This window comes from Varanus komodoensis, unplaced genomic scaffold, assembly GCF_004798865.1.
Source record: "Varanus komodoensis strain SLA01 unplaced genomic scaffold, ASM479886v1 scaffold15, whole genome shotgun sequence".
Taxonomy (NCBI): Eukaryota; Metazoa; Chordata; class Lepidosauria; order Squamata; family Varanidae; genus Varanus; species Varanus komodoensis.
The window spans coordinates 19,376,987-19,404,218 of record NW_025335440.1 but is presented as its reverse complement, the minus strand read 5'-3'; the positions used below and the strand labels follow the sequence as shown (position 1 = coordinate 19,404,218).

At 40.0% G+C, this 27,232-nt stretch overlaps 1 protein-coding gene across 2 annotated transcripts in view; it reads right to left on the bottom strand.

Moving 5' to 3' along the window:
• Positions 1-27,232, bottom strand: part of NRP1 (neuropilin 1) — a 152,959-nt gene that overhangs the window by 29,314 nt on the left and 96,413 nt on the right. For both annotated transcript variants that reach the window (XM_044424948.1, XM_044424949.1), the window contains exons 7-10: positions 12,411-12,569; positions 8,947-9,091; positions 6,369-6,703; positions 1,013-1,157 (exon numbers count right to left, since the gene is read on the bottom strand). In XM_044424948.1, the coding sequence (XP_044280883.1) occupies positions 1,013-1,157; positions 6,369-6,703; positions 8,947-9,091; positions 12,411-12,569 (784 nt within the window). The remainder of the gene's footprint in view (positions 1-1,012; positions 1,158-6,368; positions 6,704-8,946; positions 9,092-12,410; positions 12,570-27,232) is intronic.

Here is a 27,232-nt window from a genome sequence, read left to right as displayed (position 1 = left end):
GCTTGTTTGTTTGTCTACTCCCCCACCCTTTAGGAGCAGGTCTGAGTGGTAAATTACAACCTACTTTTGCAAATTTTGTTTCTTCCAGTTTCCAAAGAAGGTTGCCAGGGAGCATTGCTCATAACCCATAGTAAGAATTGTTAATACTGTTGCCAAGTAAAACCAAAGGTTCTGATATGGAGGAAGATATGGAGACCCTTTATGAGTTTCGGACATACATTGGCTGGGTTCACATGTCATGACAAGCAACTCTGCATGGTTTCCATGGTGTACATATTTTTTTTTTGGCCTTGATGTGCCTGATAGATGATCACGTGGCTTCTAGGCTAGCATGGTTTCCACCCTTCTTGCTCAGTCCTCTCACTGTTGGCACATATCCCATCAGCCACAGTGCCTGAAATTCAATCCAATGTTGGGCTGCTAGAGCAGCTGCTATTCTTTTCATAGGACTCTGTGATAGTTTCAAACTAGGACTGTGAAAACCATGATGCTGAGTTTGGATGAGAAACCATGGTTAAGCATGGGAACCACAGAACAGACTGTTCTTTCTTATAGTTTCTAAAAACCAAATGTACCATGATGAAATGTCATAACAAAGATGAGGACAACACACCAGAGCATCCTGTGCAAGAAACCAGGGTGGCTCGTTGTGCCATGTGATCCAATCCCTTGGACATACCACGCCTGTGGGGTCATGAGGGGAGGGAGAAGCATCTCATTGAAATGACTTGTTAATAAATTGGTCCCTATTTTGTCAAAACTCCAAATGTATTGTACCCTATCCCAAATCCAAACCAAAAAGATCCTTTCATTCCCATTATATTGTCCTGATCTCCTCTTGGTATATCATATCAAACAAATGCTCAAAAGATGCGAGGGTAGAATAACAAAGTACAGTTGAGAAGTACAAAACTATGGCATTAATGGAGAAGCAGGAGAATACACATTTCCCACTCAGTGGTAGCATAAGCAGAACTGTATGTACGAGATTAATCTTAGGCCATGCAATTACCTTCAATTTCACAGCCCAGTAGTTCCATCCTGAGCCCCAATCCAGCATGAGTAGCTCTTTCAGGATAGACACGTATAAATCTGGTCGTTATAGGCTGAAATGTGCGGAGCTCTGGGGTATCATAGTTGGTGTTGCCTTCAAAGACCTGTATAGTGTGCACACACACCACACAAACACACAAAACACAGTGTTTAAGAACCACAATGGTAAGTTAACTTAAGCCAGCTAAGATTTTTCATGCCTCTAGCATTTGAGTTGGTTGAAAAGCAACCCAGATCCTGAACATTTTAAGTGGCTAACTCTGTTTTTGAAAATGAGAAGGGAGCAGATAGTTAAAATGTGTCTGAGAAGTCGTGTATTTCATTTTTTACAAATCAATCCATCAGCAGAGAAGCCAAGTATTTTAATGAGACGTGCTTTAAATGAGGTTCAGACCTGGAATTTACATGGATGACTGAGGGGAGAGATTCCCTCTGGCCTAGATTCTGTCACCACTCATGCAGCTATAATAAGACAACTCTTCAAGAGAGAAACTTCAACTCTGAGTCTCTTGCCCAAAGGCTTATAAATTATACTTATATTGCAAAGGTGCAAATTAAACTTTAGAAGCAGAAGTTGTAAGGCAGATCTCCATAAAATAATTGTAGGACATTTTTGAGGGTGCATGAAGAACCAAGTCAGCTGAAGGGAAAATTTATTTGGACATAATTTATTCCTGTTGCATTCACAACATATTATCAACCAGGGCTGAACAGACACCATCCTTCTTAATGTTACTTGATAGCAGCCCTTGGAATGTTAAATCATTGGTCCAACGGATGCAATGTTTCCCTGTTGCTATGAACAGATGTGGCCTCAGAAGTGAAAGTTATAGGGTGCTAATTATTTCTACGGAGAAATGTAACTTTATGGGCTTTCCTCGCTGCAATGTGAGGTCTCCCATACCAGAAAACGGTGGTGGATAGTGCAATTAGGGAACTGTTTTACATCTGACTTTGCAGAAGGAGGCTGTGTGTGATGTCATTGCAGAAATATGGTAAACCAAATAAACCATTTTGGTGTCTGTGGTGGTAATGCTGTAATTTGGAAGCCAATCCTATTCTTTCTGTTTTATGCCTTTAGCCTATTAGACCTGCTACATCTCTATAAACTGCCTACCACTACATATAGGGAGCCATAGGAAGCTTGCCTATGGGTCAGTCCTATTGTGTGGAGACCCTTCAACCCATAAGTCTCATTCATGTTCCGAATTTCATATGAATGTGATAAACCTGACAGTAGTCTCAGTGTAGCTGGTCTCTATAAGATTCTAGGCAGCATTGAGGGCTGTTTAGCATGCTACATTTTCCAAACAGAATACTCTCCAAATAGGAACAACCATTATTTGGTGACACATAAAGGCCAATGAAGGTGAATTATCTCCAATAGGAAGACTATTTTGCCTGAATACATGATAGAGAATAACATTCTACCCTCCATATCCTCCACCCATAAATGCAAAATATACCATCAAACAGGAAAAGATAGTTTATTCCTGAACCATAAACATGAGATTGGGATCACCTGAAATTTCGCAGCTTTCCTTCTCAGCATTAACCATAGTTTGGTATTACAAGTACACTGATGCAAATTATGATTGATACCAAGAAATCTGATCATTGCCAGGTTTGGTGATCTACTTTAAGTCAATTTAAATATCTGATTTAAAAGGAAAACATGGAAAATTGAAGGAATGATCATATGGTTGAGGCTCCAATGGAAGCTATGAAGATACAAAACGGGCAAAGTGGTTCAGATTTGCATTCTTGTGCATGTTTATTGAGAACAGAGTCCTACTGTGTTCAAAGGCTGTCAATAGCGAGTGGTTGCACTGCTGATATTTGAAGGCTACCAATGTGTCAGAAACAGTATGCCTCAGGAATGCATGAGGGGAGGCGCTATTACATTCATATGCACCTTGTGACTTTCTATGGGTAGCTGGTGGGCCACAGTGAGGACAAAATGCTGGCCTAGATGAGCTTTTGGTCTGTGCAGCTTGGCTCTTCTTACGTCATGTTTAGCATTACAGCCTCTAAGATATCTCAGAAAATGGGATCCACTGATATACTAAGAACATTCAGCAGATGCATCTTGGAAAAGAGGATTGAGAGGGCATGGCTATTTTTATTTAACTAATCTGTCATTATCACATTCTATTTTATAGGCAAATTTTGTTTCCAGTATCATAAAAGCTTCCTACTGCATAGCCAAAATGGAATGCTATTTACAGTGCAAGCACAGGCAATTGTAACCCAGCCTTAATTATCGTTTAAATAGCAATATATAATAATGGAAACTTTTCTATAAAAGGTTTGAGAAGGATGTACTGACACACAGGCACAGAATTCAATAGACATTTAATGGTCCTTTGAATCCTAATTGTACTGAATCATTGTCTTGTGTCAGCTGTGTAGTCTAGACCTATCTGTGATTTAATTATGACTCTTCATTCATATGCACCGATCATTTCAGAATGGGGTGAGGGAAGGAAAGACATTATTTCATCTGATACCTGGTTTAAGGGGTAGTTTCAGGGAAACTGAAATACACTCACAATAGAAGTAAAAAAGGAAGCCACCTTATAGCGTGTCAGAAGATTGTTCTATCTAACTTAGAGTGGTCAACTCTGACTGGCAGTGTTTCTTCTCTCTGGAACAGGGGTCTTTTACAGCTCCCTGAGCCCTGCTTTAATGGGAGATGCCAAGTTTGGGACCTGGGACCCAATGAACGTTGAACCTTCCCCAGTAAAAAGTGGGTTCTTCAGAGAATCCAAAAGAAATAATGCAAATTCCAATAAGCAGAAACAGCACAGTGAAGACATTTATACCAATTGTGATGAAGTCTTGGAAGGAGGAAGGGGAAGCTAGGAAAAAATATGTGGCAGGGGTCAGAAAGGGGCAGAGAAAGAGAAACAAGATTCGGGAGCTATATATGTCCATGGAGGGTTGACAGAGCAAAAAGGCCACATACAAACAGCTTTCCCTGGGGAGTAGCTTTGTTATTTTAGGCCCTAAGTTAATTTTTCCATTAGATTGCTCCAATCCAAAGCCCACTAAAGAAAGCTGAAGGTTTTTTGTTTTGTTTTTGTTTTAATCAGTGGCCTTTGGGACCTGTATGTTTTAAGACAGATGGAAATCTGATGTGGATATTTGAATAGTGTTGCTTATTTTATGTATGTTAATAAAATGCTGTTTAACTTCATTGCCTGCCTTTTACATGGCATTATTGTTATGTCACTTAAAATATCTTGCAAGGGAAAGTGGGGTAAACATTAAACAAATTGTGCACCCTGACTGGTTGGTGCTGCAGAATGTGTTGGTCATACAGTGTTCTGTTTCAAGAACGACTAACCTGCATTTCATTTCAAGAAAAAGAATTTCTTTCATTCTTTTAATCAGTGTAGTTACCACTGTGCAGAGCCAAGCTTGATTAACATTTTTAAAATAGCTAAGTCTTGTTTTAAAATGTACCAGGCTTCTAAATCCTCAGAATTGATCAAACTCCCTCACACAAGAAACATTATTAAATGAGCTGAATATTTTAGTAGGATTATGTAGGTTATACAATATCCATTTTTTTAAGAAAAGTACTAATCTCTGAAGGTTTTTGGTTAGAAATGAATACTCTGAGATTTAATGTGTTTGCCAGCATTCATTTTTGCCAGGATGGCCAATTTTGACAGTGATGGCAACTGACTCGAGTTTAATAACATTAAAATGAGCAGCATAAAATATGCTGTATCAAATGCACATGGTGCTCCATTTTTCCTGCTACAATTTGGAAGAACACATAAAAAAGCATATTTTTAACAGAAACAAGATCTCACAATTTGTTGTGAGCACTTTACTGGCATCATTGATGCAATCTGAAACCAAAATCACTTTTGCATTTATTTCCAGAGAAATAAGGAAGACAGTGTAGGGGTTAGAAATTGCAAGCAGGACCTAGGACACCCTCTTACTGAAGTTGACTGACCTTGTGCTGGTCTGAGGGGTTAGATGCAGCATTTGCCTTCTGTGAGTGCAGGAACTCCATTGAAAGGAGTTTCTTTTTTTCAAGAATCTCTTCAGTCCCAGTGCTACCTCTAGGAGAAAACCTCTGTTCCTCTTTAGAGGACAAAGCTGTTTGTGATTGATGTAATAGATAAACATTTCATCTCTAAGATAAGTTGGTCAAGATAAGTGGAATACCAAATAAGTTCTTAGGGTGTTGCATATAATTGATCTTTAATGGGAAGGATCAGAAGTGTTATCTGCAATAATCATACTGGATTAAAACGGAATAATCTTGTACTAACTGCTCTTTTGCAACTGAGATTCTGCAGCTCTTTCCCAATAGTTTTGGCTATGGTTCTAGCTAGCCAGTGGTGCAGCAAATCACAAGAAACTTTCTTTCCCTACCGAGAATGTGCTGCAAGAAGGATTTCAGCATATGTTTTATACAAGGATAAGAACAATATACATTTGGCTATGTCAGAATGGGGCAAGGCAGATCAGTGCACTGTGACTGGACCAGACAAATAGCACTGGGACAGCTTGCAAAGCACAGAATCACAAGAGCCAGTGTGGTGTAGTGGTTAAGAGCATGGGACTGGGACTCAGACGATCTGGGTTCGAGTCCCCGCTCATCCATGGGGCCAACTGGGTGACTTTGGGCCAGTCACAAACTCTCAGCCCAACCTACCTCACAGGGCTGTTGTTGTGGGGATAAGATGGAGGAGGAGAATGATGTAAGCTACCTTGAGCCCTTTGTAGGAAAAAGGCAGGATATAAATCGAAAAATAAATAAATAAATGCAGTTGGAACACTTGCAAGAGGTATGCCTCCAGTTAACATCTATGCTGTGGGATGGGGAGTGCAAAGAATGGTCAGATATAAGAAATGTAACTCTGGTGTTCATGAGCACACTTCTTGTGCTACTCTAGACTTTATTCCCATTCTGCATGGAAGACGAGTACCATCAGCCTCCAACAGTGGACACCCACTGGGCAACTCAAGCACACAGTGTGGATTTTACTACAAATGCAGATCTGTCCATTGACAACATATTTGCCCCAGCTACCACAGAACATAGCAAATGATGTATCTACCATGGCACCCTATCCCCTTTTTTTAGCTCCTGCATAGGATAACACACTGCTAACTCTTTTCTGGGCCCACAGGAAGTTGCCCTTATACAAAGTCTGAATATCCTCCTAGCAGATGTCCTACACATCACCTGTCACCCTGATGAACTGAACCTGGGGACTTTCAGCATGCAAGTATGGACCTGACCTCTGAGCTTCATAATTCTTCACCAGATCTTGATCAACTCTCACCTTGGCCTTCTTTTTGCTGGCATCCACAATCCATTTCCAGTCTGATCCATTGTAGCTGTATCCAATCTTGAATTTTCTCATGAAGACCTTGTTCTCTCTGTGTTTGCCTCCCTGGACAATTATGCCCCGCACTATCTTTTCTTCACCAAGGTCTATTTGGAGCCATTCCTTTGAATATGTATGAGTGGTGGGAGGTGGTAATGCCCACCCTACACGGCTTGTTATAAGACGGACATTTTCTGGGATCCAGTTTCGCTCAAATTCATTTGATGCAGTAATCTGAGAATCCGTGATAAGACCAGACACCATACCCAGCATTCCAGAGCAAGGATAATCTAAATAAATAATAATAATAATAATAATAATAATAATAATAATAATAATAATACCTCCATCAACTTCCAAATGGTCATAGTATTTCACATGCAATATTTCAGCAATACTTTCAATAATCTTGTACAATAAATCATTGGATTGGATCCAGATTAAGCCTGCTCTGACTAAATCTGGATCCAACCCAGTGTTCCAAAGGTAAGATGGAAATGTTCTTTATCATGGCATACGTCGAACTATTAAATACACCTGGAGCCAAGTAGACAGCTCCTTGTGCTCCCATAAACACTCTCCATTCATGAATTTCACACACACACACACACACACACACACACACACACACACACGAGGATTCTTGTGTGGGTCTGGTAGATTAATCAACTTACTTTGTTAAAGGTGTTCTGTTTGATAAGACTTTTAAATTCTAGCAGCTTTAAAATGCTCAGATAGTATTTTGATTTTCTATTATGATTTCAAATAGCTAATTTTGTTTTGTCTGATCAACCTTGTTGTTGTTGTTGTTTTAAGAACTCAGCAAACTCAGCAAATGAAATCTTTCCATGAGGGAAGAAACTTTTCTTTTCTTTTCTTTTCTTTTCCAGAGATACCAGATTTAATTTTTAAGTAAGAGAATCCACTATGAACCTTTATATTTATTCAACGAAGCATATGAAACATTCTTAAGAGTGACTTTTGCTGCACAATTCTGTGCATGTCCACTGAGTTCCATGAGATTTACTCCCTGGAAAGTGTATACAGGATCCTACCCTTGCTATAATGATTGTGCAGCTCATTATAACAAGAGTGATAAAATATTCTTACTATTTTAAAAATGAATTTTTGTCACCTCTGATCACAAATAGTTATATCCACCCACCCATCCATTTTTACTTCCTTATAAAGGTGTTTTCTTTTGGAATCATAGAAATACAGACAAATGTGCTCATAACAGTTTTGAAAATGGAATGAATATTTTTAATCAAAAAGAAATTATATAGATGGCATTATTTTAGCTAAATAGACATAATGAGCTGCCTACTTAACCTTTCCTCAATTATTTAGTGAGACTTTAAATTCTACACTGCATGTTCTCTGCTTCTAAAATCCTCCTTTGTACAAGGAACAATCTGACTTTTAAACATCCATTGTTCCTCTGCAGAATGTAATCTGTAATGTGCATGACAGAAAGGCTGCATTTCTGCACTTACTTCAAAGGAGTGAACATGCAATGGAATCTTACTGCTCATTACATGCAAAGGAATTTTGTGCAGTACTTTTCCACCAAATATATAGGAGAAATTCTGAGGTACTGGAGGAAACTGAAAGGATTGCTGGTCTGGACCAGTCATCTCTAATAATTTGGTTTTGACCTTCTCTTTGCATCGCCTCTGAAACTTGCATTGTCTGAAGCAATAACTCACATGGCTGCATGTATCAGTCCATCCCAAGGGAGAACATTCACAGAAGGCAAAGTGACGGGTATGCACTCATACAGATTTCCCCATCTGTCTAACACTGAAGTTCTCCTTACACTGATGGCTGAACATGCAGATGCCTGGGTGGAGACTGGATCATTCACTGCCCAATTTACTTTACAGATACACTAGATCAGACATGATTAATATTTCAGGCCGGGCCTGATGCATACACCTAGTATTAATGTTGCAGGATTTGTGCTACCATGTGTGTCCATTGTACGCACTCTACCAATCAGCTCTTGTGCGATTCATTATGCATTATCTCCATTCTTCTGGGAAGAGTAATGCAGTATAATGATGCCATAAGTAGCTAAACTACAGGATGCATCCATTTATCCATTGCATCCCAAGCAGATCTATGCACTTGGGGAATAGCCATTTTGGAAGCCTGTTGTGGGGAACTTACATGGCAGGGCATATATAGTTACTGGACATGTTTCAAACTCTTCATCATCTGATCAATTACACTGTGGTAAAACTGAGTTGCACGTGCTGTTTGCTGGATGTTAGAATGAGCGTTAGAGAAAATGCTGACTCTTAGACTCATTTTAGTATAATATTTTGAATTATTTGGAGCATGGAACTGTTAATAAAAGGTATCCTCTTTCCCTACAGCACAAGCTTTTGCAAGTTTATACAGAGGTAAATCCCACTGTGTTCACAGGAGTTTGTTTCCATTTAGGCACGTCTACTTTTCCGCAGTGTTATTATCCTTATTTTATGGCAATTATCTTTAAAAATAAAAGAAAAAGAAGCAAAAACCATACCTGTAATTTTACAGCCATACACTTCAAATCTTAGTGATATTCCAGTTTCCCAGGTTACAGGCTTGATTCGAACAAAACGTGTCAATACTGGCTTAGGAAAAGTTCGGTAAACAACCTCAACAGGGTCAGTGTTCCCGATGAACACCTACAAAAAAAGAAATAAAATGAAATTTCTCTTATATACATTAGAAATGTCTTACCAATCTACACATAAATATTTAAGAAAAATAAATATTGACTCCATAGAACCTGGAAAGGATATCAGTGAATTTCTGTGACTCCTTGTGGCGATTGAGGACCGCCTAGATAATCTGCAATCCACAATCAAATAGAGAGTGTTTAATCCCAATGGGTTTCAGAATGGTTATCGGATTGCCATATCTGACTGAGTTCAGCATCACTTACTCCCAGGATAAATTGGGCATTTTCAGCAAGTACGTAATATATGATGTAAATGCTTCACTTCTCTTATGGACAATTCCATTTTGCAGATTTTTACAACCTCCTCCTCATCTCCCACCCTTTCCCTCTTGCAAGGAATCCACCATAGCTTCCAAGGTTCTTATCCACTTCATTTTATCCACACAGCAGCAGCACCCATAATATGTGATGCACAGAGGCCACGGCAAAGAAACCAGCTTTCTTGAGGTGCAGTCCAGCAGTCTGAACCACTGTACTTTACTGACTCTTTATTTTATAGAGATTTTATTTCTTCAGCCTTCCATGAAATGGTACAGATATGTTTACCATATAATATACATTCATTCCATTTTTTTGCCTCTCCTTACCCCTCTCCCATCAAGCCAGGTAAACAATGCAGTTATATAAACATAACATGCATCTGCTAGGGGCATTTGATAAAATTGTACCATAAGAAAGTCAGATTCTCCATTGACTGAGATCAAGGAAGATGACTAATTTCCTTCTTCATTCAACAATGCAAAAGTCCTGTTTCCTGATCTTAGGCATTTCTCCATTTATGGGCAGTAATTTCTTACACCTTTCCAAATCTTTTCCTGTTTTGTCCTTTGTTTAGAGCAAAATATAGCAAAGGAATCTGACTATCCAATACAAAAATCTCTTTAACTCATCAACCTGTACACTCAACTTGTTCTTCATCTTCATTATGAAAAATGCTCAGCTGAAATAATTATTTTCTGCCTTGGTTTTTGGACAGTAAGATAGCTTATCCCAGTGTAAATCATCCATATTGCATCTTCTGTGTCTGATCTGTTTCTTCCATCACAGTCTTGCTAAGAATTGCTCTTACTTTTTTTAAAGGGAAGGAAGTGGCCATAAGATCAGCAGGGATGTCTTGCAAACATTGACTATATTTACTACCAACCATCTGTTTAACTTATTAATATTAATTGCACAGGAAAGCCAGGCCAAGGGCTGTGGTAAAGCTTGGCACTCTTTCAATAAGAGAAGACAAACAGGATGAAAGATCCAGGCTGTTATCTGTGATGCATGATAAAGAAGAGTCACAGAAGCAAGTGTTGCTTTGTACAAAACCATCAGGGATCATCTAAGCAGAAGCTGAAATGGTGAGGGACATTTTGGGCTATGAATGGCAACCCTTCGAAAATATAATTGTGTTTATACCAAATCATGAAAAAGACAGCCATTTGATCCCATCACAGACTGTTGTATTTCTTTCAGAATAATTAAAGGTCTGGAAATCTTTTTGTAAAGGAATAGACTATATTCCTGTCCATGTGCCTGCATAATGCTCAAGCACTTTGAATTACCTTCCTTTGAAGGAAGCAGCAGCAGCAGCAGCAGACAAACTTTATGACAGCAGTGGAATTGAACTACAACTATATATGACAGCTTCCAGAACCTACAGTTTACTCTTCATCCGTCTTCCTCTACCTCCCAAACTACCATTAAGTGGTACCTACTTCAAAGGCAAAATACAGATGCAATGTAACAACGATAACTTCTCTTAACATACATGCCTCTTGTATCCTTCCCTCCAGGCAATGAGACTGTTTTTACTTGAGGTGAACTAAATGCAAAGGAAGTCAAGCCTTCTTTAGTTTTAGTAGTTTTATACGGAAAAATATTTTTTGCGGGTATAACTTGTCCTCTTCTTCTATACTGCACAACTTTTAAAGGAACTCCATCCTAGGTTGTCTCTGCTCACCTTTCTCTGCCTTTCTTAGTATCTCTCTAGAGAAATCCAAAATGAAAGAAAACATCACAAAATAGTTGGGCAATGCTGCTATTGGCACTGCCCATTTGTGAGTGCCAGCCCACCGGTGGAAGACCAATGGTAAAGTTAACCATATAGCTAGGAAAAGCCTAAAGACTAGCACTTGTCCTCACATTCTGTCTTCTCTTCTCTTTGCTATGTCTCTTTACTGCACATAGGAATAGTTCCGTCTTGCTCTATCTTCCTTGATGTTGTCTTCTAGTCTGTGAGCCTACAGGGTTGTTTTAGGGATGGGAGACAAGACCCACTGAATCCAGTGGGACTTACATCTGAGTAGACATCTGTAGAATTGCACTATAAACACATAAAGAAGAGTGTTGTTGAATCAGACCCAGTTCATCTACTTCAGTGCCCTGTTTCAACAAGTTCTCTTCTGCTGTTGCTTCCTAGCAACTGGAAGTCCATGAGTCAGTGGCATAGTATAAAATAACCAAAATACAAAATTGTACAATATAGTGCCCTGGTGTCATCAGTACAATAGATCATGAGAATTCTTAGAATCCAGCGACACTGTATTTTTCACCGCAGGTTTCTTCACCCTAATAAAACTGAACCATTTTTACTGTATTTATAGTGCAGCAAAATGATTTCCCGAGTCCATTTCTGCTAACATTTTGTTATGAACATTGTTTGAAGTGGTGTGTTAATGCAAACACCCAGTGTAAGGGGTGTGTAATGTTGCTATTGATTTTGCAGGCTAGAGCCTAACACAACTGACATTTCTGAACAACACATCATTTGGAAAGTCAGGAAAAATCTTGGACCTGACTCAGACAAAACTAGACACTTTTAATTCCCATTGATTTCTATAGGATAGCGAAGAATGTTCTTGAACCCCTCCTGTTATAATCAATGAGCCTTAAAAGTGTTTCAGTTTGGATAAATAATGCTCAAAGAATTATTCTGTTTTTCATGTTGCTGGCACATCAACTGAGCATTTTACAGGATTACTCTGTTATTCTCGTGTCTATAACTTAGTCATGGGTGTAGCCAGGCAAAAAAGAAACCTACTGGGGAACAGCTATGAAAATGTAGCTAAAAAGAACAAAAACAGTGCTTCAGGTTGCCGCCAGTTTAGCATTTTAGCAGCTTGAGAGTTCTCTACTTCCTTTACTAAAATGTACCGTATGGGTAGCACTGGTGCATTCAAAGCATAGAATGTTTTGTTTCAAAAGAATAGCTACAAGTAATAAAACTCATTAGAAATCCTTGAGTAGTTAAGAGTCATAAAGATGAAAAGCCTTACCAATGGTTTATTATTTCCATCTTTAACTGAAATCCAGTCTTCTCCATTAGAGCTGATGTCCACTCTGTATGTTCTCAAAAAATACATCTTTTGGGTTTCTTTTGATATGGCTCCCTGGGTCCCAATAGCAGATACAAAGCGGAGAAGGCCCAAGTCCACCTACATTAATAAGAAGAAACAGACAAATGTGCATAGGAATGAAAAACCCATATACATCCTGATGTCTCATATCATCATTCAACAATCTCCTTTCATGTGTGGTGCATCAAAACGTGTAGGGCAGGTGCAAAATGTACAACGCATATGGGGGAAATGGTCAAATTCAAATTCAGCATCTTTCCTGTGTGTGCAATCTGAGAAGGGACTCTGCTGCATGTGGAAAAAAAATGCATTGCTAGTTATCATATAACACTGTTTTGTGCAGGTGGACAAAGGCACACCCCTTGCAGTCTATTTAGTTGCTGCAGCAATGCACAGATATCTGCTTCAGCACCGAAATGTGAACATCTGCTTCAGCACAAATGTGAAGATGCATCTGGGATCCATGTGCCTTCAACCTGCTTTGGAATGAAGGGGCCTCCATGGCGTACTGCATGCACATGGGTGCTTCTAGCAGCAGCTGGGCTTCAAGCCTTACAGACCCTCTGCAGCAATACACCATGGAGTGGGAAGGGTTGCTACTGGAAGGCAACAATTCCACCTACCATGTGTTCATGAAAGCACTCTGCATACATGCATGGGCCACTTTGAATTGCATCTATGGTGTGCACTTTCTTCATAGAGCACTACTTTTTGGTGCAAGAGTATCTGTAGATCCATGTTGTGTTAGTCACTTAAGAGTAAACAACAACCGTTCCTCTACCATTAATGAATCATAATTTTAACCTCTGGTATCGAATATGTAGTAACAGTTGCTCAGCCAATCACAGGAAGTACACACTTAAATGACTGTATTTCTAAAATGTACTGCTGCAACCTAAGCCAAATGTGTGCATTCTTCTTAAAAATGTGGCATCTGAGGAGTTTCTGCTTGTTTCCAGTGAAGCTCTCTGAAGTAGCAAACATTCAAACATTTGTAGAAGGCTTTGATTCTGCTTGTGCTAGATGCCTCTTGCACGTCATGGGCTTTAAAATTATTTTTGAAACATGCAGGATGCAGATTGTATGTCTCTGGTGTCCCACAAGCATCCTTTTTCCTGGAAGCATGTCATACATCCAAAAACCAGGGTGGGGTGGGGTGGGTGGACAGATGGGTTAAATCAACACTTTCTGCATTCTCTTAGGGAAAATATGAAAGAAGCCCTGTGGAAGACAGAAGCACTGCTACTTAGATTTGCATGGCAAATATACAAATCATTTGGAAACTGGAAGTCCTGCTACATAAAAAGCAGTATCTTTTTGTTTGGGGACAGAGGAAGAGAAGGGTAGAATACGGCTCCCTTTGGGTACCTCTGCTGGGACTTTTGAAGGCTAGCAAAAGCCAGGCTTGCCTTTCTTTCCTACTCGTGAAAATTCATCCCAAGTGTCTCCATATACGGAAAAGTCTTTCCCAAACTATACTGGTGGGATGCCCAGGTGTGGCTTGCTGCCATGAAAAACTGCATCATCTTTACAATGCCAACTCCAAATCCCCCACAGCAGAAGAATGTGTGAGCTGCCTGCTGCATATTTTCATATTCTGATCTTACATTCTTCCAGTCAGGCTTCACTGAGGATGAGTTCATTGCCTTGACTATGTAGCCAGTGGGGCTGGACCCTACGCTTAAGCAAATAAAATAAATAAAATAACGGAGCAAATAAATAAATAAATAAAGCAAATAAAATAAATAAAATTCCCAAACGGAGGCACAACAAAATTGCCCAGCAGTTAATGGAAGATGCTTGTTGCATCGCTGTGGGAAAGACACAGCTGGGCCTTGTTTTCTCCCATTCCCAAGACAGGAGCAGTTCAGCTCACTCTGAAGAGGAAATCTTTCCTCTGTACCAACCACACTGGGAGTTGTAATCTGCAGAGGCTGGTGGGTCAGCATCTTAGATAAATTCATTTAAACTTTGAAATGAAGCTTGAAGTGAAAACCCAGACTTATCAGCCACCTCTGGTTGTAGGCCAACTTCTTTCAGGAGTACCAAGCTGGGAGAGGTTGTCTTACACACTCCAAAAGTAAAGCTGTTGAAATGTGAAAGCAAAACACTGTAGGTCAAAGTTTGGGAAAGAATGGTATGCCAGTTGAACTGAGTAGAGCAGAGCTGAATAGAGTAGAGCTGGAGGATCTCCATAGATCATAGAATCATAGAGTTGGAAGGGGCCATGAAGGCCATCGGGTCCCCCCCGCTTCTGTTGCTGGACTCAATGTACACTATCTCACTCAGATGTCCAGTTTTGCCTTTAATATCTCTAGTTTGGGAGAGCCCACTGCCTCTCTCGGCAACTAGTTACTGGCCTTCTGTTCCCATCAGTCCCAGTTGGTCAGGGAGGATGGGAGTCATAGTTCCAACAACATCTGGAGGGCCACCGACTTGGTATGAAGCTTGTTCTTAAAATGGGAAGGAGAAATGAATTGCAAAGCTTTCCTCTGCTAATTTGGGTCTTTTCATTGGGAGAAAAGCCTCAAAAGTTGGAACTGAAAGTGAAAAAACAGTGGCAAATGCATCTTTTGACCCTCCTTTTCTTTTGTTTTTCTGCTCAAAATCACACTACCTCCTCAGCTGCCTTTCCACTGATGAGGGAAAGATACACGACCTGACAAGTATACCTTATAAGGCCCAAAGTAAGGGAGAGGGAGAAAGGAAGGAAAGGAAGTTATGAGTGAAATAATGATAGAAAAGTAATGGGCTAATCAGTCTCTGTCCCTCTGGTGGGGTTTTTTTTTGTTTTTTTGTTTTGGTTTTTTGGCCTTTTGAGGCTGCTTTTCACTTTATAATTTATTTAAGAGAATAGAATATTCAGGAGGAGGAAAAAAATCATAGCTCCCAGCATCATGCCCTGTTTGGCCCAAAGAACAATCTGAAGGTTAATGGGGGGAACGTCCGCATAATCGTGCAGAACAATCTCAACTTAAGTTGAAATGCTCTCAAATTGTGCACTGCTGATTGTGGAGAATGCTGCATTTTGGAGTCACGTCCATTTATGAGACTTCATTTCCACGATGAAGGACTCTCAAAAATCTAAAAGACCGAGGGAATGCAGTACCGAGTCACTCAAATGAAATCCTTTCCTCTGAAAATTCAAACAGCTCTTCAGTTTTGAAATGATTAGGGTCCCATGCTCACACTGTTCAAAGTGATTTGAAATGCCTCTAAATGGAATTTTCATGCAGGGTGTTTTTTTAACCTCCCTTTTATTTTTCTCCCGCTCCTCTTTTTTTCTTTTAAACTAATCAGTAAGTGCTTCATTCCAAGTGAAGTCAAGCGATGATCCATTATGAGAGTCTGACAAATGAGAAACTGCACTAAAACTTAGCTATGTGGTAGTTTCGTTGACCCAGTTTAGCTTCTACAAGATCCGATCTCTGACATGCTACTGTAATGTCAAACAGTCATTGTCTATATCTCATTAGCACTACGGATATCCTTGTTCAGTGTTCTCCAACTGGGTACCCTCCAGATGTGTGGGACTACAGTTTCCATCATTCCCAGACAGCACAGCCACGTTGGGGAAGTATGTTTTTGATAATGAGGTAAGACTGCACTAGTTGCTGCAATGAGTTAAGGGCATGTATTTCCATGTAACCATTGTTAGGATTAGTTATTTCTTATATGTATTAGTAGTACTGTTTGTTTATTATTTATCAATTAAAACTTTTGTATACCATCCTCAATTAGCCAGTTGGTTCTCTGAATGGTTTACAATAAAAGCAAAAAAGAACCCAACATAATAGCAATACATTATATAAATAAATATGATATGGGTCATAAGATACTAATCCATATCCAAATCAATCAATCAATCAATAAAAATAAGTGATAAACAAGAAGCAATCCACAGCAACCCAACAACAGTATAAATAAAATCCAGTATAAAATAGCATTGAAATGTTTAAGTATTAAAATACTGGGAAAATGAAAAGGTTTTAGTCTGGTGCCAGAAGGTGTAAAGCATCAGCAGCAGGCACCACTATCTGATGAGCTGGTTCCACGATCGGGTGCCACAACCAAGAAGACCCTTCCCCTCATGGCCACTTTCCTTGCATCTTTTAAAGGTGACTCTCAGAGAAGGACTTTACTGGGTAATCTTAAGGTTTGGATAGGCTTATATGTTTATACTGTACTGCTTTCAAATAATAACAAATGTAAATACAAAAAACAAATTAAGCCTACAGTCTCAGTATTATAAAAGTTGAATAAACAGTTAATTGCACTGAAAATTCAACTAAAGTGGATTTTTTATGGAAACTCATGGAAATGAAAAGAAAAATATGCCTGGTGTCCTGTAACTGAGGGACTACCACTGAGAAGCTCTTGGGGAGCCTCTCCAAGTTGCAAGATGTCCAAGCAATGATTTCCCCTCACTTTCGTGAACCTTTGATATTGGGGAGCACACATGAGATTGTAATGCTATTTAGACAGTCATTGTTGTTTCGTTTGGACATAAGTTTTGAGTTCTTGGAGAAAAATGAATTTCATACAGTAAGCTATTCCAATTTTGTCCAGTATCTAACCAAGTACTTATCGCTCAATGAAATGATGCCATCATTTATTTATTAGATTTAAATCCCACCTTTTTCTTTTTAAAGAACAGAAAGTGACTTACATCATTCTCCTCCTTCTGCTCTCCATCTCATCCCCACAACAACTCTGAGGTAGGTTGAGTTGAGAGTCTGTGACTGGGCCAAAGGCATCCCATGGACTCCATGGCTGAGTGGGGACTAGAACCCAGATTGCCTGAGTCCCAGTCCTACACTCTTAACCACGTCAGCAGAAGTGGTTCTTTTTCTCCTTTCCTTATAAATCTCACATTTAGTTTAATAGGATCCTTTGGTCCTAGAGCACAAAATTAAATCCTATAGTCATGACCAGCTAATAGTTTTGCCACAAAATAAAGACTGGAAAAAGCACTTGGAACAAGGGTCTTTGTCTATTTCACTAGCATATCTTTATCAGCAAACACGTAGCTCATTTTCCAAGCTGTAGATCTTTGGCTTTACATGTTTCAATTTCCCTTGTGTCGTTTTCGTTCTCTTATTTCCTTGACGATTGTTATACAGAATTGCAAGTTCTTGGTTGGGTCCCACACACATTGTCACCTTGAAAAGTTGCCTCTCCACATGCTTCAGCCTTTGCTGAATGTCAGTTCTTTTAGAAGAAAAATCTCTAAGGGAGTTATTCTAGGAAAGCTATGTCAACATTCCTTTAAAAGTTTATCTGCATTTCTAGAGTTGCCCTTTTTCCAACAGCTCTGCCTAAGCTATATGCCAGCCTTCTCCAACCTGGTGCCTTCCAGATGTTTAGGTTTTCACCTCCCCATCTAACAGGACCAAAGGTCAGAAATGCTGGGAATTGTAGTCCAAAAAATCAAGAGGTTATAGAAAGATTATTTAAATTATGATCAGTGTGTGCTCACCTTTGCCCAGAAAGCCTTACATATAAGGGCACAAGGAGGCTGGCCAAGGTTTTTTTCCCCTGAAATGCAGGGAATGAATCACAGGTTGTGACAGCTGTTCTCTCTTCTTCCCTCTGATCCTCCTGATTTTCCCCCTCTCCTTTCTACAAAGCATTCTATTCTATGCTTGGAAGTACTTCTGTTTCACATTAAGACAAACAATAGTGGAATGTGGTGATGAGAGACTATATATCTGATGCTGAACATGAAGTATGCTGGCAGAAAAGCATCATTTAATCATTTTCACTCCGTGTATTTGTGAGTGTGTGTGCGGGGTGGGGGTGGGAGGAGAACAATGTGATCATTTTGGATCAGCTCAATTCTAATAACTTGGTCCAGTAAACCATGATTTATCAGTCTAATAAACATTATGCTCATATGATCCAGGCGTTGTGAAATGACAGTTTCCCATTGGTTGAATTCACAAAGCATGACAAGCGACTCTTGGCTTGTAGCTTTTGTTTTTTGTTTTTCTTTGTTTTGTTTTACCTGATCAAGTGGTTTCTACTGTATTATTGATTCTGTCTTCCCCACTTAGTCTTCCCAAACAAGCCATTGTTTATTATCATGGTTTCTAAAGACCAGTGTTACTGTGGTAAAATACATGATAGGTCAAGAATGGTCAAAAATCATCATGGCTGGCTGGGTTGTCTGAATGCTGCCATTATGTCTTAATATGGTAACTGTGATTGTAACTATGATTACAATATTGGCTTACAAACTTGGATTAAACCATGATTTAAATCACAGTTTCTTAGTTTAGATGTGGTCAGAAACAGTGGTTTAACAAGCTCTGGAATTATTACATCAAATGAAGAATAGAAGGGGGGATTTGTTCTTAGGCCATCATTTCCAGACAGCATGGCCACAGCTATAAGGGGTGAAGCCAGAGAGCCCCCGGCCCGTACAGCAGGACTGGCTTGCCACATTTGAGGCCATTAGAACTATCTAACAGCACCACGGTCAGGAGAAGTGATTGGAAGATTTCATTATCGGAGCGAGACTGTTATGTCTGAAGTGGACCACTGAGTATCCCAAGACATAGATGGCTATTTCATTCTGATAACAACAACATTTTCTGGAAACATTTTCACATAACACCTCCAAAGCACCTTTAAGCTGTCTCATGCAATTTGCAACACTTATTTATGTTTCTAACATTGGATAGACTGCCAAAAAGATTTGAATATTCATTTTAGCTGACACTAGTTGTACAGTCATGCTATACATCCAGTTAATCAACACTCAATTTAATCTGGTTATGATGCCCACTTAAAAAAACATAGTCATAAACTGTTTTAGTCAAATTCAACCCACAGCTCCTTTAGCATAATTTCAGCTTTCTTCTGTATATAACCCTGAATGTTTCACCTTGAAAACTACATAGAGGATTACTGTAAGTCAAACGATAAATATTGATAAATACTAATAAAAGAGAACTGAGTAACATAAACAAGTACTAATATAAGCAAGGATTACAAACTGTATACAGGTCTAGATATGTATGGGTAACAATACAGCTGTTTCTGCTTTTTCTATCAGTCTTATTTGGCCCCAGTATGAGAAAACTGGACAGGCACAGATCTTTATGTGAAAGAACTATTGTTTCACTGCTTTCCACAGTGATTCTTGGCTGCTAGTAAATATATAGTTTTACTGCTAAGCTTTTATCTTGGATGCTGCACGGGGAATGACATGGAAAGGTCTGTGTACAGCTTGTGACCTTCCAGGTCTAACGAAGTCTACCAGCCACCCAAGGCTTCCTAAAAGGGTCTCAATGAACCCCTGCTTTGCTTGTTTTTTTCCTCCACCTTGTTGAGAGTGGAAAATTGAGCTCTCAGTAAGCTGCAATACATGACTGGTGGGGCTGTGTTCAACTTAGTGGGTCACCATGTTGTGAAGGTCTGGTGTTCACATTTCAGTCGGAAACATTTCAGCAGGAGAATAAAGTAGCATATTTAGCTACTGTGTAGTAAATCATGCAGTAAATAGAGGAAAATGTCTGGTTAAGGAGCTGTGTGCAATGCACAAGCCGTGAAATGAATCTTCCTGCTTCCTATAATCATACAAACATAACCAAGCCATAACTGCAAAGGACTCATTTTCAAAATGAAAAACTGCCGAGCACAATAAAACATAGTCCATTGAGACTGCTGTGGTGAGGGAGCAGTTGTTGTTACCAGCCTTTTTAACACTCTTGCTGTAAGTTTGTCTGTTCTGCTGCCTGAGAAAATAAAAGATGAAGGGTTGGGGTTTGATTAACAGGAAGCTTTTTGTTTGTGAGCATGTCTTGTGGCTTGGAAAGCCGCATAATTTGTCATTTGACAACCCCACCCCCGCTGTATACCGAAAAGTCAATATTTTTAGAGAACTGTGTCATTTCCTTAGATAGCAAGAACTGTTCAGTGTCCAGTCGGCCCTTCTGCTACATTTCTGTTCTGATGTCTGTTACAGTAATCATGGATACAGCTGATGAGTCCTTTTTCCTGTCAAGGTATTGCCCTTCTGAATTAGCAATTTGATGTAGTGATGCTCATAAACTAGGAGGTGCCTGTTTTATGCACATGCACGAACGCACACACACACGCACGCACACGCACGCACACACACACAAACACCACTGCTCCGGCCTGATGCACGAAGCAAGAACCAAAGTGCCAAAGAACTCCAGTTGTGAGCACAGTGTAACTCAGGATCAAATACTCAAAAGTTTCAGTGGCAACAACACTAGGGAATTGTCATCTTCAGCAAGATGGAGATGAAGACCATTCCCAAGCTTTGCCCAAACACTTAATATAAAAGATGCAACACACTACTTAGCATGCTGAACTCCTTTACTTTTCAGTAAGAACATCAAAAGAGTGGTCTGGATCAGACCCAAGCTCTTTCCAGTCCAGCATGTTTTGCACAATGGCCAAGCAGACCATCCTGCTTGTGTCCCCAGCTAATCTCACTGTGCCTCTGAGCCTGGCAGGTACAGATAGGTGTCAGGATCAGCAGCCATTGATAGCCTTAATCCTTTGTAATCCACCTTAAAAGCCATTCACATTGTTGGCCATCAGTGCATCTTTTGCAGCAAGTTCTGTAGCTCAGTCATGAACTGTGTGGAGATGCACTTCTCCTGCTAAGAAGTTGGTTCTTTTGATTAAAGACATTGGCTTCCCTTCGGTAGCTAATCGTGGTAATTCAGCAGTGCAATATGTGAAATGTATGCATTTATTTATTTATTTCACATTTTAGCCCCCTTTTTCATCTTGCAAGGTGACTTGCATGGTCTACCTCCTCTCAGTTTTATCCTGACAATAACCCTGAGAGATAGGTTAAGAGTCAGTGACTGGCCCAAAGTCACCCAGTCAAATTAATGATAATTTAGGACTAGAATCCAGAACTTCTGAGGACTAGAACCTGGGATTCTTGGGTTCCAGTCCAACTCCAACTGCCAGAATGCACTGGCTTTGTGTGAGAGGCTGTGAATGCACTCTTAGTGTGTCACACAGGAGTCAACCATGAGAGCTCCACATCCCATTCAAAGGTTTAACTAATGGAGTCCCTGAAGAAGGCAGTTAGCTGCGAAGACTAACCACTGAAGTCACTAACACACTAACAGAATGTTAACGTAACATTCCCCAAATCCAAAACGGAAACAGAGGAGTAACACTTTGCAGTGATCAGTACCAGAGACAAAGGGGGCTCTGTCTCTGGAGCCTATGAAATGGCAGGGAACAAGACAAGATGCCAAGGGACCTGAGATTGTGGGAATGAGCTCTGGATTTAAAACAGGGTTGCAGATAAAAAGTGGAACTGGTACCTGTAAGTGATAAAGGCACGTTGGAGTTAAATAACAGATATGGCAGACATGATCCTAGCAGTAGTACGTTGGGGGGAATCATCCAACCATCACTGATATCTTCCAGCACTCCATTAATTAGGAAAGTACCCGTTTATTGGACTCTGGTGCATTAAATTAGGGAGGACAACCTCCATATCTTTGGCCTACAACTCCCATCAGCCCTTCCCACCAGTAAAAGTTGTACACCCATGCCTCAAATGATGCTTTGAGCAGCCAGTTCATGTCCTCATCACAGTGCTGTTTTCTGGGCAAGCCTCTAACTTTGTCCTGAGCTGTGTGTCTGCTTTATAGGCTCCATGCTTTTTGTTTTGTTTTTGTTTTTTTTTTTAGCAGTGTTATCTTCAAGCTGGGAAAAATGGCTACGTGCTATAATGCATGGAATGTGGCATTTATCTGGCAGCTGCCCTGCGCATCATTTCTCCCAACTATATCCTTGTACTTGTGCATCAAAGCCTCATGACAAGATTGTCATGGAGATAACATCTCTGGAAACAACATAAGGCATGAAACAGCTCTTATTGTGCTGTTTTGTTCAAGATATTCATACTCATCCTCAGGTTCACTTCTGGAAAATAAAAGCTTAGAGGTCTACCTCATAGGGGAACACCCAAAGTGCCATGAAGCACTCTAAACATTGGAACATGCTCCAGCAGAAACGACTACTAAAGGAAGAAGATCTGACTCTCCAAGAGAATTTTTTTTCCCCAGAAATGTTGCTATGGAAGATGAAATTCAGGAGGGGCTTTTGTCACTTGTCATTGCTCTGCTTGCAGGCCCTGCCACTTCCAAAAAATCAGGGCAGGGGGAAGACCTCTCTTTTTGACAGGGAAAAGATAATGCATGTGTGGGCTGTGGCACATCTGGATTCATGGCACATTCTCCTACTCTTATGCTAATTTCTTTTTTTTTTTGCATAAATCAGAAGCAACTAATTAAAAGAGAAATATTTAATTCTGACATGTTCTTTGAACTGGCATTCCATCTGGTTCTGTTTTTGAATAGTAAAATCTGCTGTAGCTGTAAAAATTGGCAAGAGTGCTCTGGTAAGGGGAGACAAAAGCGACTCAGTGCAGCAGGTTCATACACAAGCATTCAGTTTGGGACTTTTCCAGAATTCTGCGGACCAAACTGCTCCAGCATGGAAACGATAAAAATTAAATGTGAAAGAGGAAACAAATGCCATTCCTATTCTGGAAAATGACAGAACCACTGGTGTACATTAGGGTACTCTGATTTTTAGCCTTTGAAAAAAGTATTTGGTTGGGAAGCATGTGGAATATAATACATCTCACTGAAACCAGTGAAATGTGCTTTATGGCACGCTTTCAGTAGCCATGCAAACAGAGTAGAAATATATGTTCAGTTCTTCAGTTAAGCTATTGCCCATCTGCACAACTTACGCCCATCTCACTCCATACCTCAATATATATTATTTTTAGAAGATTCAGAAAACATATCCATTCCCTGATTCACCTCTTGCCGGGCAACATCTCAAAACCTGGACAAGAATGTACAATACTTTTTATGACAAAGATAGTGAAGTCCAAAGCAATCAGTTTCTTTCTGTGGTAGGAACAGACGTTCATTAACTCCTGGCACCTTAGAAAAGGATTGCTTTCCATCTACAAGGAGCAGGGCTTAGTGAAAAAATATTACCTCTCCGAAGCCAAAGCTTTGCTTCAGCACTACAATAGCTTGCCAATGTATACTTATGACATTTCAGATTCACTTGGTCAACAAAAGAAAGAAACATGAACGGGGTTGTTTCTCATCAGCCCCGCTTGCTAAGGTTCTTAGAAACCTTTCCTAAGCTATAAATTATTCAGAAACCTAATACTTTTAATTAGCATTTTGGAATACTTTTTGCGATTTAGGTTTAATTTTAAACAGTAGCTTAATCCTGCAGTTGGAATACAGACAAGTATTTAATACAGCCTGGATAAAACCTTACCAAAGTGGAGTTCACAGACTACAGAACTGTGAAAGTCTCTTACTGAACTGCACTATCAAAACAGAAACTTTGAAAGTTTGTAGAAGCAGGCAGCAAGGGTTCGAAAATCTCTGTGTCGACTTGTCCCACCGGACACACTGCTGCTGCATCTCTTCTGCCATTTACCTGCACAGCAGACAAGTGTTTGTTGTGGTTGCAAGAAGATACCTATCATTGGCAGGAATTATTGCCCTGTCAATTGCCCAAATATTTTTTGCCATGTTTAACTGCATTAACCATGGATGCATTTTTGTAGGCTGAACATAAAGTCAAACCATGTTAGGCTTGATATGGTTATGAACAAGCCTTTTTCAAACAATGAAATGCTAGTTTAGCTATTATACCTGAGAAGGTAGCAGGATCATAGTGCAAACCACACATAAGTAATCTGCATTTATTTATTTGGTCTGCATGCCGTCCCATTAGCCACTGGATCTCTGGGAGGCTCACAACATAGTAAACAACATTTTAACAGCCATTAAATCAGTAAAAGTAAAATAAAAAGTAAGGTAAAATAAAGCAAAATAATACTGAAAAATGATAAAAGGAGATAAAAGGGACATAAAACTAAAAAGTTAGTATATAATTAAATGACCTTATTAAGCTAAATAAAAATTATACATAATGTAAAAATCTGGCATTAAAATCAGAATATGGAAGCAGCAGAACAACATAAACCATTAAATCCATTAGAACATTAATCCAGACAGCTCAGATAAGAGGTAAGATTTTAGCTAGCGCCTGATAGAATAAAGAGCTGGCTCCAGCTGAATCTTGGATGCATTAATGCATGGCTGTATACAGGCATTAATCTGAAGGTTAGCACAGTTGTGTGCACAACTGATGATCAAGACTGTGTCCATTGGCCCTGCACAAGAGCAACACTGGCATGTGACATCTTTGGGCATCTGTCAGGATCTCAGCATCAGCTTGCTCTCCTAGCTGTGAAGGCAGAGAGCCCAGTCTCATGGAGAGAGACTGAATGTTTTGCATGGATTTATGCTGGCTCAACTACATTGAAGGAAGTGGTCCTGCCTGCCACCTCATTCCTACAATAATCCATCAGTAACATTACACAGAGAATCAGGAGACCCTAATCAATTGGGTGATATATAGCGTGGGGACCAGGTAGGAATATCCCCAACCTGAGCAGGGGTTTCTGTAAGCAGAGCCTTTCCTCTCATGGAAAGTAGATCTTGGATGCAACCAGTGGGTTCTTCATCCAGCTCTAGCTGTATGCAACTGGTCTTGCACAACAGGTAGTGGACCTGGCTGGAGATACTCAGTCCTCCTCTGGTTAGTTCAGTCACACCCAGATGATGCGGAGTCAAATGTACATTGCTAGCCAAACGTATCATAAACCAATCTCATACTGAGTCAGACCACTGAACCATCTAATTGTGAATTGTCTTTGCTGACTTGCAGTGTCTCATCAAGGATTTAGGCAGATGGTTTTTCCAACCCTGCTACTTAACTTCCTCTGAATTGGAAATGCCAGGGCTTGAACCTTGGACCTTATTCACACAAAGCGACAATGATCCACTAATGGGCCCTCCACAAATTCGTACAGGCCGTACATGCTTAATTTGCTACTTCTTTGATAGATCAGGGCACTGGATAGTATTACTGCAAGCACTGTTTCTCATTCTTTCTTGTAATTGCTTCCAGGCAGAGAGTCAAAGAAAATGCTGGCAGTGGCATCCACTGCTTTTCCTTCCTACCACCACTGTTGTCCAGGACAGAGTTAAAGGTACTAAAGTGCATCTTTGATATCAACCTGAGTAGTATAGTGTTGAACCTGTTATGGCAACAATTTCTACTTCTAGTTAAAGTCCAGCAGCATCAATATCATACTAGTCAGTATTGTGGAACACAGCAGATGCCTAGTTGTCCCATGGACCAACACACATGTTTAGAACTACAAGAAAAAGTCTACCTGGACACAGGTAACGTGTTTCCCTCCTTCAAACGAACTTCCTTGATTGAAAAACTTGGGAATATAGGGACCACTGGCAGTGTTTCCCTTATGAAGCCATTTCTACCCTGGCCACTGCAGAGGGGTAGGGTCCTAAAGCTTATTGACAGGACACATGCTTTGGAAAGCAAAGTTCCAGGTTCAATCCTGCATAGGGCTGGCAAAGACTACCGCCTGACACCTGCAGAGCTACTGGCAGTTTGTGAAAAAGAATATTGAGCTAAATGGATCAATGTTAGTATAGGTAGGTTCCTGTGTTTCATAGCTGCAACCGAAATGGCTGGGGGGTTGTTTCCAACTGCATCTCTCCATGCCTGTCTGTGATCAGCTTGGGATTCTGCTCAGAAATCGACACAAGCATGTGATTGGCTTCTGCTCTGCTCCCCTACGGTCTTTTCCAGGATGCAAGTTCTGAGACCAGAGCATGGACTCAAAAGATGCAGTTCCACTGCTACAGCTAAGCAGGAGTATTCCAGATGAGGCTTTTATTATGCAACCACCTTGACTCATTCACAGAATTTTAAAGGGGATACAGGAAATAGCAAATTCAAGTTGTAACCCTCCTGTGTTTTCTTACTGCTTCTTCCATCTTTATTTCTTTTCATGGAAAAACCATTAAGGGAAAAAAGGAATAGTTGTACAATATATTTTGACTTGTAATGTCAGGAGCTATCCATCTGGATGCACCCTAAATCTCCCTGCGTAAGCGATCTGGAAGGAACACTGCCTGCAAACCATATGTGATCCCCTCTGAGTAGAAATGTGTGAAATAAATGAATAAACTTGTTATTCACAATGGCTGGCTACTGAGATTAGTTCCAATATATTAAAAATGGCTAAGCAGTGCAATCTCGAGGAGGGAGAAATTGCTGATATTTTTGTACCACCAAACAAGGTAGGATACTTTTAATTGTCTAAATAATATTGAGGATTCTGTTTCACAGCCACTTCTGTTTGGCTGTCTAGCTAGTCCCTGTTGTTCCTGGAAGAACTGAGAGGACTTCAGTTAACATTTACAGGGTGTGCACCTAAATTCCAGCTTGGGCATTAATCATGCAACAGGATGAGATGCATCTTCTTGGCAACAGCTTTGGCTGTACTACACAAAGAAAAAAAAAGATCAGGTGAATCCAGACATCACAGAAGAAACAGACCAACCTACATAGGAACTAGCTGCTTGTCTAGCAGTCTGAATCATCTAGTCTGAATGTTAGCCTAGGTTCCCTTGTAATGGACACAAGAGATGAGCTTCCGTTGATTAAAGCAATGCTGACTTCTTTTTTGAAAAGCTGCTGGGAGCTTTTGCCTCTCAGAAGGAAGTAACACCTAGAATAAGGCTTTTAAAAGCACATTTTCAGCTAAAGAAAAACAAGATCATTGCAGCATTGTATAAAATGGAATTGCATTT